At 35.4% G+C, this 19,754-nt stretch overlaps 1 protein-coding gene across 4 annotated transcripts; it reads right to left on the bottom strand.

Moving 5' to 3' along the window:
* Positions 1 to 1,217: 1,217 nt before the first annotated feature.
* Positions 1,218 to 14,291, bottom strand: LOC129945883 (serine incorporator 1). 4 transcript variants are annotated; one of them, XM_056055837.1, is made up of 7 exons: positions 14,087 to 14,291; positions 9,227 to 9,773; positions 9,056 to 9,165; positions 8,811 to 8,994; positions 8,288 to 8,458; positions 4,294 to 4,423; positions 1,218 to 1,475 (listed from the first exon to the last, which is right to left on the bottom strand). In XM_056055837.1, the coding sequence occupies exons 1-7, from the start codon at positions 14,120 to 14,122 to the stop codon at positions 1,340 to 1,342; spliced, it is 1,314 nt and encodes a 437-aa protein (XP_055911812.1). In that variant the 5' UTR covers positions 14,123 to 14,291; the 3' UTR covers positions 1,218 to 1,339. The 4 variants fall into 4 exon arrangements, with proteins under 4 accessions (XP_055911812.1, XP_055911813.1, XP_055911811.1 ...); XM_056055838.1 differs by having other exon boundaries at positions 4,294 to 4,420; XM_056055836.1 differs by having other exon boundaries at positions 4,294 to 4,432; positions 14,087 to 14,290.
* Between the last annotated feature and the right edge of the window lie 5,463 nt (positions 14,292 to 19,754).

The following is a 19,754-nucleotide window of genomic DNA, read 5'->3' as shown; positions in this document are numbered from 1 at the left end:
CTGTCATATTATTGACAAATGCAAATATATAAAATAAGGAACATTTTTGATTTGATAACTTTAGCTTAGCTTTTGTGCTTTTAAATTCAATAAAAACAAATTTAAGACACAATTTGAATGATTTATATTTCTATTTAAATATTGAACAATTTTTTGCATTTTGAATTCGTGTGTCTTTACCGAGCAGCTGTGAAACGTCAAATTCATTCTCCACTAACTTTGTACCCGAGTTTTGTACACTACGTCGGAGGGGAACTTTCAACTACTTTTGTAGTTAGATTTAGCCAATCAGAATCCCTTGACTACGTAGCCACTAGCTTTGTGAATGCGACCATTGCCTTTGCATTCTGCTATCCATCGGGTGAACTACATTATCCCAAACTAAAAACTTGGGAATGTTGGATAAATTGTTTTGATTCATACAAAAATTAAGTTTAATCAATCCACCTAAACAAAATAATTTGTGTAATTCTTGGAAATGGGCAGTATTTGACTTGTTATTCAAACTGTAAGCAGAGGAATAAACCCTCCTTCCCTTAAAAATGTTATTATTCTTTTTTTATAAAACAAATATTCTAAATTTAGCAATAAATTAGTTTTCACTTACATTTTGCTAACAAAAATTAAAAAAAACCAGACATCTAATGAAATGAATAGAATGAATGCTTTCACGTGAATAGAAGAATATCGCGCAGTATTACCGACGTTGCCGCATACACAGATTTACTTCGAATGAATAGCAGAATAATGATTACTGAAAATTAAATTAAAATTCCCCCCAATGAATAGCAGAATAGGCCTGTAAGTCTAGCTGCTAGAGACCTTTTCAAATTTTAATATATATGCGAATATGTGCATCATCAGCATAGATGCAATGATCTAGATCTTTGTATTTAGATATAATTATACTGAATTTATCAAAAGCATTGGAAAATAAGATTACAGAAAGTGGTGATTCCTGGAGGGATGCAGTTTTCAGATGGAACTATTTTTGAAAAAGATGTTTTAACTTGTACACAAAATGTCCGATTTGTTTAAAAGGCTTTTATGTACCGTAGATTGTGGGTCGCAATTCTCCATTGTTTCAATTTGCTTCGAACAAGATGAATACCTATTCGATCAAATGCCTTTTGGAAGTCAAGTGCAATAATAAATAGTGAGTAATAGCACAAGATTCCATCGTTTGACTCCGAGATTCAGAACTAACAACTTTTAAGTTGATTAAATATGCTTTTTATTTAAGTTAAATGTATGCTTAGAATATTATATAATTAATAAGTATTTGAATATTTTGGTTTTAATAATAAATATAAAGTTTCAACATAAGTTAGTTGATGAGTTAGAATTCTCTGTTTGTTAGAACCATTGGTGCAATCAAGCTCCATCCATACAATGTGCCACATATCCAACTGGATATTATTTTTATCCACATTGAAGCTGCATTCGCATTAAAGTACTTAATGTCCGAATTTGGCCTGTGAAAGAGAAATGTTTAAAATAAATTAATTTAAAAAAAAAAATACTCTTAAGCTTAAACTTGTTTGGTACTATTAGACTAAAGCCCAAAAGCAGCTTATAAGATAAAGTAAATTGTTCACTACAGAAGTAAGTGTCATTTATGTTTACCATACTATTTTGTTCACCATACAGTAAGAAAATAAGGCGATACAGAAACAAAATATTCATTTCGAAACGGAAATTAATTGATTTTATTTTTTTCTATTCAGTAGATATGGAGATTCGTAGTGTATTAAAATGGGTTCCACCGAGAACCTCAAAGGGTTCTAAAAATTGTTTTTGAGAAAAGTTTAGCAAAAAATTTCGTATAATTAACATGAAAAGTAATTTTGAGCGAGAATACAGATTTTTAATTAGAAAGTTAAATGTGTGTATGAATCAAAGATTATACAGTTCCGTGGAATTCAAATTTTATGTGAACTATACGACACTCTTTGCAACGCTTAGTTTCCCTTAATATTCTATACCTAATAAACATTTTAAATTTTCCTTTAGGTTCTGTATCTAATGCTTTTGTAGAAGCCTTACTGGTTTCTGTGTTAGCAACGTACACAGCTACAAGCAACTTATTAGAAAAGAAGTACCAAGAAATAAAAAATGTTTAAATTAATAACCTTTGGATTTTTGCATATTAACAGGGTCATCATGTTCAGCTTTGACCAAAAACCTTCTGAAACGTCCCCACCGATATTTAATAACTTTTTTATTCTTTCACTTACCTACAATCCCTCTTCTGTTGTTGCTGTTAATAACTATCTCCCTGGCGTGTTACTAACGTATTCGTAACTGTAAGTACGTACTCACTTAAGATGCTATTTCCTATGATTTTTATAAAGCCCGATTCTCCCAGATCTTTTTTTACAATGAACTACACTATTTAATTTCATTGTGTGTTTCTTTCTACAAAACGATGTGAATTTCTCCATCAGAACCGCCTTGATATAATTGTAGACTTCGATGGTTTGCTTAACCAAAGAAACAAACTGTGTCAAATTTTCTTACGCTCTCAGGGACCAACTGTCTACCTTTCTTTACCAAAAATAATTTTTTAAAACTCAATGAAACCTCTTTATCCATCCGAAATTCTTCTTTCAGTTCTACAAAAGAATTATTACAAAAGAAAGTCAGATGGTTATTCATCCTCTTTTCTTTAATGAAACTTCCAGTGATAACAATCTACAGCTTATAACTTTGGATTATATTTTAAAGATTCCTTGTCCAAGGATTCTTTTAAACCAGACTTATTTTGCTATATCGGTAATTAAAAACAAATGTTCTTAACTTAATGATGAGTTCACTCCTGTCTCTCTTGGTCTTCCTGCCATTTTCTAAAAACATGTTCTTCTTCTCTTTCAAATTTTCTATCAAACATTTTTCGTTTATCTTTGTTTCAAGGAATATTTCCTAAAATATGGAATATTTCAATTCCAAAAATGTTTGAAAGGATTTTATATGTTTCTCAGTTTCCGCAAACCATGTAGAGTTCATTTCATCCACTCTTATGGCTGAATCACAAACACGCTTCAGCTTCGTCTGCGTTACGGTGGGCCTTCTTTAAAGTTGCTTTGAATGCCATTTCTATTATTTCATCCCTGCAAAGAGCAAACATTTTGTTTGTTGACAGTTTTTTAGACGAAGCAAATGTTCAGAAAATTGAACTAGAGCTTCCGTTTGGAGACACATTACGTTCTTTTCTTTACGATTGTCAAACGAAACGTGAGGTCTAAGCTCCATTGTGATAGCATGCATTGAATTCCTATGGCTGAACTCGTAAACGTAAGGTGAATCCGAAGCTGAAGCGTGTTTGTGATTCAGCGTAGAGCCTTAGACAACTAGAATAATAAAAATGATTTAAAATCATGAAAATAAAAATAAACCAGCATAAGTGTTCATATATTGTCATCTTCTGATGAGCCCAATCATTACATCGGGGCGAATATATGAACACTTATGCTGGTTTATTTTTATTTTCATTTTCATGATTTAAAATCATATTTATTAAAATAAACGATGTTCAGGAAAAAACAATTCGACTGTTAAAAGTCAAATATTTCTTCTTCAACTAGAATAAAGTTGATATGGGCTCAACTGACTTCAGCAAAGCGTTTGGCAAAATTTCTCATAATCTTAGTCTTTTAACTCTCCTCTTTAGGTTGTAATCCCTTTTTCCTAAAATGTTTTACTTCTTACCTTGAGAATAATATAAATTATGACCAAGTTAGACCAGCAATATCCAATCTTATTGAAGCCATTTCTGGTGTCCCAAAGTAGTCATTTGGGATTTCTCTCCTATATCCTTACTATTGAAAATGACATTGCAGTGATCATTAAACATTGTAAAATATCGCTTTAGCTGATGATACGAAATTTGAAGGAACAACGTAGAGAAATTGCTGACATACTTTTCATGCATAGGCTTTTTTCTCGTCTTCTGTTTACGAACATAATACACCTCCTTTGACTTCAATGAACCTCCGAACCGTGCCCAGCAGTTGGTCAATTTGAATCAAAGTTAATTTTCATGGATCATGATGATGAACAACAGTAGCTATAAGATCAAACTCCTTTTAAACCAGCCACACTCATAGTTATAACATAAGATTTAAGTTAGTTTTTAAGTTACTTATAGCTTGAAGTAAGGGGGTTTAAATTGAGGTTGAAAAAAATTAAAACGGCGAATTCTCGTCTATACTTTGTTTCTTATAAGTTGCTTGCACTTAATTAAGTAAGGTTTTTTGTTGTTAAACAATATTTTAAAAAAATGTATAAACTTACCTATACCAATTTGTCAAGGTCATCATAACATAGAGAGAAGCAGCAACAAATACAAGATGGAAAAGTGACCATGAATAGGCAACACCTTCTTCTTCCTCACTATCATCCGTCTTTCCTTTTTCACCATCTGCTAAAGTTGCTGTTAATACTGATTAATTGCGCGCAAATAAATGAAATAGTATTTATTTTTTATTAAAAATTGTTTCCTGTTTAGACTCTGCTTTAACTTTCACAACTACAGGTTTATAAAAGGATATTCTTTAAATAGGTATGATTTATGGAAATAAGCAGACGAAACTTCTAGCTGAGAAATAAATGATGCTTAAGCTTTAGATAAATATTAACACAAACCCATGGTTAAAGAGAATATTATGTACGAGTACTGTTGTCAGGGATGGAGGAGACCTACAGTTTTAAACCGAATCCGAACGGCTAATTTGAGAAAGCACTGTTCAAGACAAGAATTTCTCTTGGAGGATTTGTCAATTCCTCGCAAAAGACAGTATCTGTGAAAAAAAAAATAAAAAAACAGGCTGGGATTGAACCCAAGACCTCTGGCATGACCATCACGCCACGGGTACTACAGCTATAAAGAAAACTTATGATTCATCAGTTCATAACTTCTTCTTAAAACGATTTAAGTTACAAGTTGTAACAAAATGTAGGGGAAGCAGATTCGATAATTTGTACTTTTCTGATCATGTAAAACTATGATACATTTTGTATTAGTTTATTCGAACTTGCAAAGTATTTTTACTTATTTTCCGAAGAAGAACGGGATACCGAAATAATACACAAGTTCAAAAACAAAATCCCCAAAAATCAAGTACAAAACCTACAAAATAAAAAATCCTCAGGATCTAAATCAACATGCACAATATCCAAATCTTAAAATCCTATGGTTTTCATCATATGTGTAGAGGGCTTTTTACTACATTTTGCCTATTCTTAAAGATAATCAAGGTTAAGTGCAGAAATTGCTTTTGCTGATGACAATTGTCATCCCCATCTTACTTTGATCTCTTTGGATCCATTGTGCTCCCCAGGAAAAGTAAAGATTGAGAAGGGTATGGAAAGGTTGATGAGGATTTATTTTGATTATGATTTTTGGTAAAATGTATGAATGTCTCTTGGTGACAAGGACGAGACGTCAAAAAAATAATTTCCTTTTATTATCATTATTTTGTAAGCTGTCAAAAATTTCAGCTTAAGAACAAAGTTACGACTGTTTCGCACAAATTTCGAATCTGTGCTTATTTATGGGTGCAGCACTTGGAAGGTTACTTCAGCCATAACAAGAAAGCTGCAGCCTAAGGACCGCATGTCCTTCATAGAAGGACAGGTCAGGAACCAGTAGAATCTATAATACGAAGACGTTAGTGGCAATGAATTGGACATACTTTTCGAAAAGGTAACGACGGCATTGCAGGCCAAGCAATGCAGTGGAATCCACTCACACAAGGAGGAAGAAGAGCTGGACGACCGAGAAGCACATGGCGCAGGACGGTCGAAGCGGAATCAGCGTCACTAGGCAAGAGTTGCAGGGAGCTGAAACACATCTCCGGAAACCGTACACGAAGACATGTAGGCGTAGTAAAGGCCCTATGCCCCTTAAGGGGATCCCAACGGACTAAACAGGTCTGAGGACCTAAGTAAGTAAGTATCATTCTTTTTTTGGTTACGCTAAGGTATTGGCATAGAAAAAAGGAAGGTATCCTCCTTACTCTCCTCGTACTGTAATAATAATTCTGTTCATGTGGGTGCCCAATAAGTTAGGATACCTTTTAGTAAGTACAGTTGAGGCCTGCCTACATAGTTGCAAAAGAAAATTTGTTTCACCTTTGGAAATCTTTGGCACATAGATTCCTAGAAACTCTGCAACTTTTAAGGGCTGGCTACCTGCTCTTTGCGTTTCCAATTTTTTTTATATTAAGTGCACGCTCCGGAGAGAGAGTTTGAAAGGGGGTGTTGGTGCACATTGGTTTTGAATTCCTGAATATTGCAATGGCTGGGAAAAAGGGAGTGTGGTAAGGCATTCCACGTTCGCGTAGTACAGCTAAAGAACGAATCTCTGTACTTGACAGTACGACTTAAGTTGGGCTCGAGAGTATAATGATGAGCATTCTTAGAAGCGCGAGTATTAGGGTTGAACTATTTAAGGGGAGGAATGCAACTGGTTATTACTGTAGAGCACAAAATTTTTGAATTAGAGTAAAAAAAGGGTGAGATAAGAAACTTTACGGCGATATTCAAGCGAAGTAAATGAACTAATAATGATATTATCCTAAATCAATTTAAATGCTCTACGTTCAACACTGTTCAAGAGCCTTAAGTAAGTGGTATGGGCACAAACTCAGAGGGAGTTATACTCAAGTTTTAGACGTATAAGTCTTGTCGATAACAGCCAGATCAAAAGGGAGACACATTTCTTGCATCAACTTAGAAAACCTAAAAATCTTGTGATCGTTCCACAAGAGGGTTTTGGTGATACACATACTGAGAATATCGAAATGTTCAGTCTCCTCGATGCAAGTGCCATCCAGGGATAATGGCAAGGGGGTATATCTCGCTTTAACGATACAAGACAGCATTAGGTTTTCGAAGCACTGAATTACACTTGGCTTATTATTCACCATTGTACAATGCTCTTTAGGTCGGAATTTAATGAGCTTATCATATTTTGTCGTTGCAGTTCCACATCCGAAAAAGAGGGATTTGAGTCTGAAAACGAATATGAATATGTCCTGGGACCCAACAGAGGGTAACTGAATTGGTTTCGCTGACTAAACGAAGCACCCCGCGGCATTGCTGTATCAGTCTTGACTTTTAACTGTGGCAGATATGGCCTTGATTGCTGCTTGGCTGTCGATACAAATTTCTATGCATTTGTCTTTAAAATTGTGGGAAGAAAAATCGTTAGCGGGAGAAGAGACCTACCCCCTTCCCCGTTTTGGAACCATCCGTTTTTATATAGTCCTTCTTGGTATTTTGGCTTGTGATACTGGGTACAAATCTATGTAGGGCTTTAATTGGTCTGTCTTAGTGCCATTGCCTATGTTAATAGTGTTCTTGATGTTCCTGCGACCAAAGGAAGCCCTTTTCCAGTTATTACAAAAAAAAATTTTAAAAGGTAATGACAAATAAATAAACAATTTAACAGATAAAATTTTATTGAATTTTTTAAATTGGAACCAGACTTCTTCTTTGTGGTTTCTAGTAAACTGATTTAAGTTTGATTGGAGGAAGGTCTTAATCATGTGACGATAGCGATCCGCATTAACTGTAACTTTTTGCCCATTTTCTTCGAAAAAATACGGACCTAACACACCAAATTCAGCAACAGTACACCAAACTGTCACACAAGTGCCACATCATTATGATTACTAAAAACGGCGCGTAGACCCCATCTTTCTATATCCAGAATACCATTTTATCTATAAACAGCTTTAAATATAAACGTCTAAAAATACGGGAGGTTTTTTACCGGACCCTGTACCTATACATGAATTTCTCTGAATTTCTAACCTATTTTTAATAGCAATGGCAGTGAACATCCACAGAATGGTTTTGGGACTCATACTATAATCTTGTTTTCGTGTTGGGGATTTTGTTTGGGTTTGGATTGGTTTTTTGCTTTGGGGCTAGGCGCGAGCTTATCTAACTGAAGAACAGAAACTTATTTTGAAGGCTTAGTGGAAAAAACAATAGAAGTATCCTTTATTTAATTATTCTAAATAAACACTCCTCAAACTAATTTGGAAGAGAATGATCAATTGCATGCATCTCTCAAACAGGGACTAGCAGAAAATCATAAAGTAATCTATCTGTAATATTTTCTATTGATCTAGACAAAATTTATCAAAAATCAGCATTCAAAAAATTATCTTTACCTAGAAAATGCAATAAGCAAAATGCAATGACAATTTAAGGGTCTCTAAGATCCCATGGAACAAAAATTAATAGCCAACCAAATATCAGTTTTTAGATCTCTTACCTTCCTTATCTGGTTCGGTATTTGTGATTTTTGACACTTCAACAGCTGAGCTCATGCAATTGTAGAAAACACATAACAACCATACGACAAGACCAATGATGTTGGTCGTATCGAAAGTGGCCTTTGGATTGTCTTTAACAAATGACATCGTTCCTGGATTACATTCCACTTCTGTTAAATAAATCAATATATTTATAATTAGTTTTGATTTTCAACTATAAAATAATTTTTTTTTTATTTATTATGTAAATATATATTATTTTTCTAAAGTTGACCATAAAAAAAAACACCAATAGTTAGTTTGTCCAAGATGTGAGAAGTGTTGTTTTTATCTTCACACCCTCTATATAATCTAGATGAGCGGATATACCTATTATGTTCCCATTGAATTTTGTGATTTTTTAGAGTCAACGATGGGAGTTGGCCCCATAAAATCTTCATAGTTTTATTAAAAAACCGAAACTTTCATACAAGCACTAAATAAAGCGTTAACTTTTCGAAAAACATAACTGGTTTTATTTACCTGGATTATTTGTAACCGCTGACCATGTTAGATAAACAGTATATAAAGTGACCATTGAGCTTTGAAGAAGTCCTGAATGTGGTAGCTTTTCTTGAACTGCTGGTAGTACAGATATGACACTCAAAACAACACAGAAGATCAAATTTGATGAAATGAAAAACTTATTAAGTCCGCAACCATCTGACTGCAATAGAAAACTCAAAATACATCGAAATTATGGAATAATAATAGCAAAAGATACATACATTTGTGAAATATACAAACAATAATGAGATTCCAACTATCGAACATATGTACGAAGCTAAAGTAACCGTAATAAGTGCATACATATAGCCACGATTGGATTCAGAATTTTCTATGGATTATTAAAAAGATTAATCATAATATTTAATCATATTTATAATACAAAAAATTACCGATCCAATTTTCAGCCAAAGAATGAGCAAAATCAACAATTATTATCAATTGTATTACAATAAATGCCAATCCTCCAAAAAGTCCAATCCACATCATTGACGGGCCGAAAGATCCATCTGGTATAAAGATTGCCCCGATTGTTGCCCCAATGCACATAAGAAACTTCAATCCCCAGAATTGATTTTGTATATGTGATCTTGGATCCCGAGATGATCTTACACCAACCATAATTAATGCCATTAGAGCAAAGAAACAAACAAGTCCAAAACATATTCGATAAACAGCCATATAACCTAAAGCATACTGGCAGTCGATTTGTCCAAATGTGTTCTCTAGCAATGTCTTTGTAACCGTAGTATTTGAGTTCTGGCAAAATGGAAGCTTTTTCAGAGTGTCCTGTAGTCCGGGTGATAAAGCGATAGCCCCAAGAATGGTTCCAATGAGTAACATCAGGGCATACATCAATCGTGAAGAAACGGAGTTTTTGCAGGATGGACATGCTTGACAACATAATGAACATGCTGTTCCTGTGCAGCAACAGGCTAGCTGTTAAGTGAAAGTAACCATATTAAAAAATTCATAAGTTTTTGTAAAAATTATGTCAATTGTAGAAAAAAGTTCGAGATAACAAAAGCAATATGTATTTTGCAATGTAATCGAAGCATAGTTTAAGCTTCATATCGTCTCAGTTGTGCGTACATTTTTTAAAATTTTTAGTGAATGGTTGATTAACCATACTTCGGGTTATACCGAAAACAACATCAATTATAAATATTCAGTTTCGTGAAGTTTTTGTTGGGCAATAAATCATCTACAAAAGGTGATAGTTTCCTTGAGTTTCTAAGGTGGTGGCAAGATTGTTTGCACACCAGCCGTGTTATTCAAATGGTAGACATGTGCATTCAAGAGGACACAAGCGTCCACAGGTTTTTCTCAAAACCAACCTCTGTCTATCAACTCCTACTCTCACCTCCCCGTGGTGAACATCGGGTGCCTAGTACCTCAACTGGAGATTGGGTTCCAACCCCAGTGGAAAGTTGTTGGGGGCAGCAAACGAGAGAGGGGGGAGAGGTGTTTCCACTAAGGCACCTCTCCTTATCCAGACAGCAGCGGAGGAATTCCCGAAATGGAATCAACGGTGGCGTCTACAGTTCTAGTAAGGTTGAACTACTTAGTGAACACCTTATAGGGCTTCTTCGACTTATTTGGAGCCCTATCAATGGAGTTATGCTTAGGATCTGGCCCTCCAGGTTGGGGGTTGTGCCGTCGGTGTGACTTCCTGGCCACGTAAAAGCTTTCATAGTTGCGAAGCACCAACAAGCCTCGGATACGGACGGATTTACTGTTGACAACCAACGAAAACGAATTAGGGACAACGAACTTCGGATATGCACGTGGAATGTTAGGTCCCTTAACAGACCACGTGCGGCCGAAGAAGCTATAAAGCAGATATCACCGCCATCCAGGAAATACGATGGGATGGGCCTGGCAAAAAGAGGATGAAAAACTGCGATATTTACTATGGTGACTGCTACCACGAAAACCAACAGCGCTTATTTGGATGCGGTCTCGTCATTGGAGCCAGACTTAGGCAAGAAGTCTTAAGCTATAATTGCATCAATGAGCGTCTCATGACCATACGCATTAAGGCTAAATTCGGCAACATTAGCCTGATATGGGCGCACGTCCCCACATAAGAGAAAGACGACAACACCAAAGATATGTTTTTCGAGCTCCTAGACAAAACATATGAGCAGTGCCCTAGCTACGATATTAAAATAGTCCTGGGCGATTTTAATGCCAAGCTAGGAAGGGAAGACATCTTTGTTGGAATAATCGGGAAGAACAGCCTGCACGACAACACTTCCGACAACGGATTCAGGCTCATAGATTTTGCTGCGGGGCGAAACGTCATGGTAGCCAGTACGCGTTTTCCACACCTCAACATCCACAAAGGTACTTGGACTTCTCCAGATCAATCTACCGTCAACCAGATTGACCATATTGCGATCGACGCCAGACACCCTTCCAGCATCATGGATGTACGAGCTTTCCGAGGAGCTAACATCGACTCGGGCCACTACCTCGTTGTAGCCAAGGTAGCACTTCGGATTTCCAGACCCAAGGCAAAACAGGGAGGTGCTAGAAGAAGGTACAATGTCGAACGGCTACTATCGCCAGAGATCGCCAAATCCTTTTCCGACCGAGTTACAAGGAACCTCTCTCGAAGTTCGAAGTCCTTTGCCGCCAACACAATGTATCGAAAACCAGTGGCAACATTGCCAAGATGCAATCAGTGAAGCCGCCTCTGATGTGCTGGGATTCAAACACCTACCAACAAGGAACCCCTGGTTTGATGAGGAATGTCGGCAGGCAAATGCAGCCAAACAAGAGGCACGCAAAGCGGCGCTGCATAAAAGGACGAGAGCTGCTCGTGAGCTCTATGAGCAGAAGAGGCGAGAGGAACGCCGACTTCTCAGAAGGAAAAAGAGAGGGCATGAGAAGCGTGCGGTCGAAGATGTTGAGAGGTTTTAAAGCAGGAATGAAGTTTGAAAGTTTTATGAACAGGTGAAACGAAATTCACAGGTACATAAACCTAGAACCAAAGGCTGCAAAGACGAAAGTGGAAACATCTTAGTGGAACAGCAGTCAATGCTGAGGATATGGAAGGACCACTTCTGCAGACTGTATAACGGCGACGACGAACTGAATTCCGCCGTCAGGCAGGATGATCCATTCAATATAGACGCCGAAAGCCAACAATCCCGTCCTCCCGACTTAGACGAAGTAAAGATTGCTATATCTAAGTTGAAGTCTAATAAAGCCGCTGGAGCAGATGGCTTGAATGCCGAGGTCTTTAAAGCAGCTGGAGATAAGTTGGTTAGGAGCATGCACCAACTTATCTGTAAGATATGGTCGGAAAAAAGAATGCCCGATGAATTGAACCTCAGTATTGTTCGCCCGATCCTGAAAAAAGGAGACCCTTTAAACTGCACCAACTATAGAGGAATCAGTCTACTTAAAATCGCCTATAAAATCATCTCTGCCGTAATATGTGAACGTCTAAAGCCCATCGTCAACAACCTGATAGGTCCTTATCAGTGTGGTTTTAGACCAGGAAAGTCCACAGTTGATCAAATATTCACATTACGGCAGATCCTGGAAAAAAGCCAAGAACACCAAATCGACACCCACCATCTTTTCATCGATTTCAAGGCCGCATATGACAGCATATACAGGGACGAGCTGTATAGAGCCATGTCTAGTTTTGGCATCCATGCCAAACTCGTCCGTTTGTGCAGGATGACCATGGAGAATTCACGCTGCTCCATAAAGGTTGGAAAAAACTTAACAGAACCTTTTGATGTCAAAAAAGGCTTTAGACAAGGTGATGCGCTGTCATGCGATTTTTTTAACATCGTACTTGAAAGAATAGTGCAGAGCTCACACGTCAACACTAGAGGCACTATCTTTCAAAAGTCTGTCCAATTACTGGCATATGCTGATGACATTGACATAATCGGAAGAACTCAGCGTGATGTCAGTGGGGCTTTTATGAGTATTGAGGCAGAGGCGCCAAAAATGGGTTTAACGGTTAATGAGGGCAAAACAAAGTACATTCTGTCGTCAAGAAAGGATATACAACACCAACGTCTTGGTCAAAACGTCACCATCGACAGGCGTGACTTGGACTAAGAAAGCAATTGAGTGGTAAAGTCCTCTCTCGAGGGACCAAAGTATTGCCATATAAGACCGTTATCATCCCCATCCTGCTATACGGTGCAGAAGCATGGACTATGACAAAAGCGGATGAGAGCACCTTGGGTCGGTTCGAGAGAAAAGTTCTTCGTGTGATCTACGGTCCCATATGCATCGAAAGGGAGTGGAGGAGAAGATGGAACGACGAGCTATACGGGCTGTACAGCGACGTAGACTTAGCCAGAAGGGTAAAAGTCCAACGACTAAGATGGTTGGGTCACGTAGAGCGCATGGAAACCAATGATCCGGCCCGGAAAGTCTTCGAATCCACCCCCACAGGACAGCGCAGTAGAGGAAGACCACGGATCAGGTGGCGCGCATAAGTGGAAGGTGACCTCACCCAACTTGGAGCTCGAAATTGGAGACATCTAGCTAGGGACCGAGCTAGATGGAGAAGTTTGTTGGGTGAGGCCCTAGTTCACACAGGACTATAGCGCCACCTTAAGTAACTAAGTAAGCAATTGATGTTAAATTTCCTTTTCTTTATATAAATATGTAAATAGAAGTCTTAGTTATATAATTTTAGAGGCTTCCAACACTTTATAAGACTCATGTCCTACTTTGTAAGCGATTTTTGAAATAAATAAAATACAAATACAAATAATTGTGGGCAAGGTTGTAGCTTCTCAATTTTAGATAGGTGCATGGCTTTTTAATATAAACAACACAAACAATTTTTAATGGTGTTTGGTTTGTCCAATTAGGGAAAAAGGTTTAAAATCCACTCTGTATTCTTATGAGAATAGAGAATGGTTATTAGGATATGTCTGGGTTCTACTGTAATATGAATACCTACAGATATGTAAAGATAAAACAACGTTCTGCGTTATAAACAGAAACAAACAACGTATTTTCGTATTTGTCATAATTTATTTCTGTGGATGCAAATACAAACAATGGAGAAAAAAAGGAAAGAAAAACATGAAAACTTTCATCGATCATGTAATTCCACGAATTAGACTTTTCTTTTTCAAGTACCTTAAAGATTCAAATGAATTTCAATATGAAAATCAATTTTTTGGACTTTTTTCATAGATTATTAAGTGGATGCAGAATTTATTGCTTTTGTTATTTTTTCTTTATTTACTATCGAATTTTACCTGTGCGGCCGAACAAACACCTAGAGCTGCCCCCATTTCGAAATTTGCGACACAAACGTTCTTACAATGAAAAGATGGTTTTTATTTTTAAGTTTTTAAAAAGGAAAAGATCAAAATGCACTTTATATTTTTAATATTTCAATTAATAATTATTAGTCTGGCAGCTTTTCTACGACTTTCTTAACTTAACATCACAATGAACATTATTGAATATTGAACAAAAACAAAAATTTAAGACTGTCTAGAAATGGAAAGTGGAGACTTTTGGTGCAATCAACCGTATGTAACTGTCAAAGTGCAGGTATACATACTGACATAGACACATACTGAGTTGAAGTGAGATTGACTAGAGTTTTGAAAATATTAATTCAATCATTGGCTGAGCACAATGGACGCGCTGCTTAAAACTTTTCACATAAAACGGATTTTTTGGCCAAAATTTTTCGATACTTTCATGTTTTCGTTTGATATTTAACTTTTTCCAACATCAACCGCCATTATTTCTGTTGTCTTTTAGTTCTGGTTCCGTTCTGTTAATAAAACATACAAAAAACAATAGTTCTAATTATAAGAAATCTTTATAAATAATATTACTAAACCCAACTTAATTATAAGTTTCAATATTTAAACTATTTTCTTTGAATTAAAACTGCAGTTGTGGTTGTTTTGAACAAAATTTCAAAATAAAAAAATTAAACATTTGTTTTGACACCAGCCTACAGCTGTTTTGTTAGCATTTAATAGAGCGCTGAATGTTTTTAAAGGTTTGTTTGTTTAGTTCTTCTTTGAATTGCTGCTAGTTATTGGCATGTTTTATATAAAACTGGTTGTTTACGAAATCTTGTAGCTTACAAATAATGTAGAAGAAAATTTGAGTTTTCGATGTAGGTTTTCGGTAAAAACGACAATTTCACAAAAAATTTATTTTGGGTTTGTTTTTTTTTTATTTAATTACACGGCTGGAAATAAAGAATCTATATTGCCTATAATCCTAACTCAAGAGATTTGTTTTCTTTCAGCCTACAAGCTGCATTTAAGTCCATTAGTATCTTGAAAGCTACCAAAACCCAATGGAAAAGTGCAATTTGATTGGAGGGAATAAAACATTATCGACCAGTCTTATTGAAGGCGCTATATTTTCGAAGGAACTATAATTGCTAGTGCAACAGCAAAATTGTTTGGTAGAGTGACTTGAGGTTCACTTGGACTTTAAGATCTTCACGTGGCATCAAAGAAAAATTAAATCATATGACCTCGTACAACCTCTTCGAGAAATAAAACGATAATTAAACTGTTATTGCAAAACTGCGTTTGTTTCGTTGCTTTTGTGGCTCATAGTTCCGTTTTTTGGCAACGGCCTAGTCACTGATAAAGCTTCGGTTCCCATCAATCAATAAAATCAAGCACCAGTGAGCGTAATTAGTAGACAAATAGGAGACAGTCTCGAAACCTACTGCGTACTGTTGTCATGTGTTATTTCTGTCTGTTGTATATTATTTCCTCTATGGAAGATATAATGTTGCTGGTGATTTGCTGTCAGTTAATTTTTTAAAATTCTAAGAATACGTTGTTATGTCATCTGTGGAATGCATATTTCTAAAAATCGATGATTAATCGTAAATGCATTTTTTTTTTGATTTGGGTGACGTTCACGGTTTCAATTCTTAAGTAGTATTCACATGAGCGCGACCAACGAACGACGAATGAATTACAAAATGTGAGTTTATATACGTTTGAAGACATATTTTCACACAAATTCTTAACAAAACGATAGCAATTTAGTGTCTATTTGATTTATGATACATACTTTTACTTTTCAATATCGTATATTAATACATTTGAGAAAACAAATTTATTCGTCGCGAAAAAAATTATAGTTGATACGAACTGTCAAACTTTATTCGCGTTCCACATTATCCACACTTGCAACGAATAAAATAATCGCGCGTACTTAAGTAGTATTCACATGAGCGCGACCGACGAACGACGAATGACTTACAAAATGTGAGTTTATATACGTTTGAAGACATATTTCCACACAAATTCTTAACAAAACGATAGCAATATAGTTTCTATTTGATTTATGATGCATACTTTTACTTCTCAATATCGTAATAAATTTAAGAAAACAAATGTATTCGTTGCGAAAAAATTATAGTTGATACGAACTGTCAAACTTTATTCGCGTTCCACATTATCCACACTCGCAACGAATAAAATAATCGCGCGTACTTAACCTACAAAACCATTCTTGTTTTGTTTTCGGTGGTGAATGGTGTTTGGCTGTGGCTCCTTGTCAAATTTCATTCGCGACGAATTAAAAACTCTCATGTGAAAGAAATGTCAAAACCGACGAATATTCGTTCATTCGTTGGTCGTTGGTCGTACTCATGTGAATTGTGCTTTAGCATCAAAGTAGTATTCACATGAGCGCGACCAACGAACGACGAATGACTTACAAAATGTGAGTTTATATACGTTTGAAGACATATTTCCACACAAATTCTTAACAAAACGATAGCAATATAGTTTCTATTTGATTTATGATGCATGCTTTTACTTTTCAATATCATATATTAATAAATTTAATAAAACAAATTTATTCGTCGCGAAAAAAATTGAAGTTGATACGAACTGTCAAACTTTATTCGCGTTCCACATAATCCACACTCGCAACGAATAAAATAATCGCGCGTACTTAAGTAGTATTCACATGAGCGCGACCGACGAACGACGAATGACTTACAAAATGTGAGTTTATATACGTTTGAAGACATATTTCCATACAAATTCTTAACAAAACGATAGCAATATAGTTTCTATTTGATTTATGATGCATACTTTTACTTCTCAATATCGTAATAAATTTAAGAAAACAAATGTATTCGTTGCGAAAAAATTATAGTTGATACGAACTGTCAAACTTTATTCGCGTTCCACATTATCCACACTCGCAACGAATAAAATAATCGCGCGTACTTAACCTACAAAACCATTCTTGTTTTGTTTTCGGTGGTGAATGGTGTTTGGCTGTGGCTCCTTGTCAAATTTCATTCGCGACGAATTAAAAACTCTCATGTGAAAGAAATGTCAAAACCGACGAATATTCGTTCATTCGTTGGTCGTTGGTCGTACTCATGTGAATAGTGCTATTATCCGTATTCTTGATGTCAATAATCATTGCTGTAGTAAAAAGTGCAGTTTTCTTAAATTATTTTCACACTTTGACTTTGTGGATGAGAACAAAAAATGAAAGAGAAGTGTCAAAAACAAGCAACCGAAAAACATCCTAGTGTAATAATGCGATATTGACGGGATGGGTGTTCAAAAGAAAATATGTGAAACACGCAGCATCTTTGTATATTAATTTGAACAGTACTATCATGAAGAGGAACGCTCGACCTGACATCTTTTTATGACTTCCTAAACAATTCGTTCACTCCAATACATTCACATGTTTTGCATGTGGAATGTATTGGAGTGGGGGCAAAAATGAGGAAGATAGAGAAGAATGTATACAAATTCATTGAAAGTTCGAGGGAGTCAATGAAAATACATTTTTGTTATAATTTATTATTTATATTTTGTATAATTTGTTTTTTTTTTTTGTTTGATTGTTTGATTAGTTAATTTTCAATGAAATTATTTATAAAAAAAACACACAGGACAAAAATAAAAAAAAAATTAGAATATAAACTTTTTGTGGTTGCCAATTAGAAAAATTAAGGTTTTCCCAATTTTTTCGAATCATTTTCAAATTAGACAAATATTTTTAAACCATGCTTATAATAGTGCGAACATTTTTAAATTAACATACATGAGAAGTTATTTTAATGTGTCCGATTTGTCAAATGGAAAAATTTTGACATTTCTCGACGTTTCAAGGTCCCTAGAGTCGACGATTGTTAGAGAGTTGCCTGTGTTTGCCTGTGTACGTTCGCGACGTTTTTCGTCGTCCATAGCTCAAGAACCAGTAGAGATATGGACTTGAAATAAATTTTGTCATACATATAATAATGTAGAAAGATGAAAAAAGGGCTCTCATGAAAATTGCGTGGGTGGTTTTTTTTTGACATAGTAATTTCAAAAAAGCGTAAATATTTTGGTAAACCCTAAATATCTCACGCACGATACCAAACAAATATATTTTTCTGAAAAATTCCAAGTAAAGTTTATTTATAAATCAAAAAAACTGAAACACAAAATATTGTTCTTGAAAATTTATTTCTTTATTAAATTCCTTAAAATTAGAATGTCATTTGCAAAAAAAAACCATTTGCCCTTTTTCCTAAGAACGCAAGAAGCAAGGAGAACATAGTGTAGTAATATTTAGAAATTTGTCCGGTTTTTGAAACAACCAAAATGAGGGTGAGGACAATAGTAGGTTCTTAAACTAATTTTGTTACCTTTTTGGTTAATTTAACTAAATTATTCTCTAGAAACTTCCTTACATTTTAATCTATGCAGCAACCTGTCAACCTAAACACATACTATCGTACATTCATGTGTACCTGTTTTTAACTTCAAAAGGATAAATATAGAAAAATATGTTTTAAAATAGGTAAACATGCATAGATTCTCATATTTTTTCAAATTTAACACACTGTAAAATATTAAACAAAAAAAGTCTAAAGTTACTATTAGAAGGTAACGTAAACGGTCAACGCGTTGACTTTTTGACGTAAAATAGACGTCATTTGTAGATCTACAATAATTAAAAACCACACCATAACTATGTTATATGCTTACACTGTACCAATTTTAACATTCTTTCACACCCTAATATGAAAAAAATAATGTTGGCTTAAATAAATATTATTTTGTCTAATCGTATGATAGTCAACATCTTAAGCATTGACGCTGTGACCCTTGACGGTGAGTGCGTAGACACAGAATATTTATGTTTTTATGACGTCACAGAGTCAACGCGTTGGCCCTTTAAGTTGATTGTTTATTCTAGCTTGAGTCATGACTTAACTCCAATTACAAAACGACTTACAATTCAGCTTAATTCACACCAACCTCTTTAATACTTACTTTTCTACATACCTACCCACCCACTACCCAAATTACAATTAAAAAAAAAATTTAATTACCTACATCGAATGAGATTAGATTTTTTAGATTTTTCAATAATAAAGTTTTTAAAGTCAAAGTCAACTCACCGAAGTAATTGCATCTTAATTCTCTGTAGATGGGGCATATTGCTAAAAGGTGAAAAGTCTCTTCTTTTGCTCTCATATTGCATATTGTGCATAGATTTGTTTCTTTATTTATGTATGTTGAACCATTTAAATTAAGCATATCACATCTAGCTCTGCAAATTAAAGATATCGATTGGAAGTTATTCGTATTATTGTTATTCATAAAAATAGTTGTTACAGTTTAGGCTAAAGCTGAGCTCTGGGTAGATCGGTCTGTTGATAGAGTAGCTTGTTGAATGCATTCGTTGTGCTGATGCGTGTCGTGAAGCTCAAGTAAAGGTGGCCACAGACGATGAACATGCTCGCGCAACATGCTCGTGTTCGCGCTAAATTCGTCGTCTGTGGGGTTGTTCGCGAGCGGCTCGCTGTTGCCGACAAATTTCGATTTCATCGTGTTCGCCGGTTTCAATGTTCGTCGTCTGAGGCGATGTTCGCGAGCAAAAATTCATTTTTATTCAGATTTT

The sequence above is a fragment of the Eupeodes corollae genome, chromosome 2, assembly GCF_945859685.1.
Source record: "Eupeodes corollae chromosome 2, idEupCoro1.1, whole genome shotgun sequence".
Classification (NCBI taxonomy): domain Eukaryota; kingdom Metazoa; phylum Arthropoda; class Insecta; order Diptera; family Syrphidae; genus Eupeodes; species Eupeodes corollae.
Note: the sequence above shows the minus strand (reverse complement) of the source record. Positions and strands in the feature narration are given on the sequence as shown.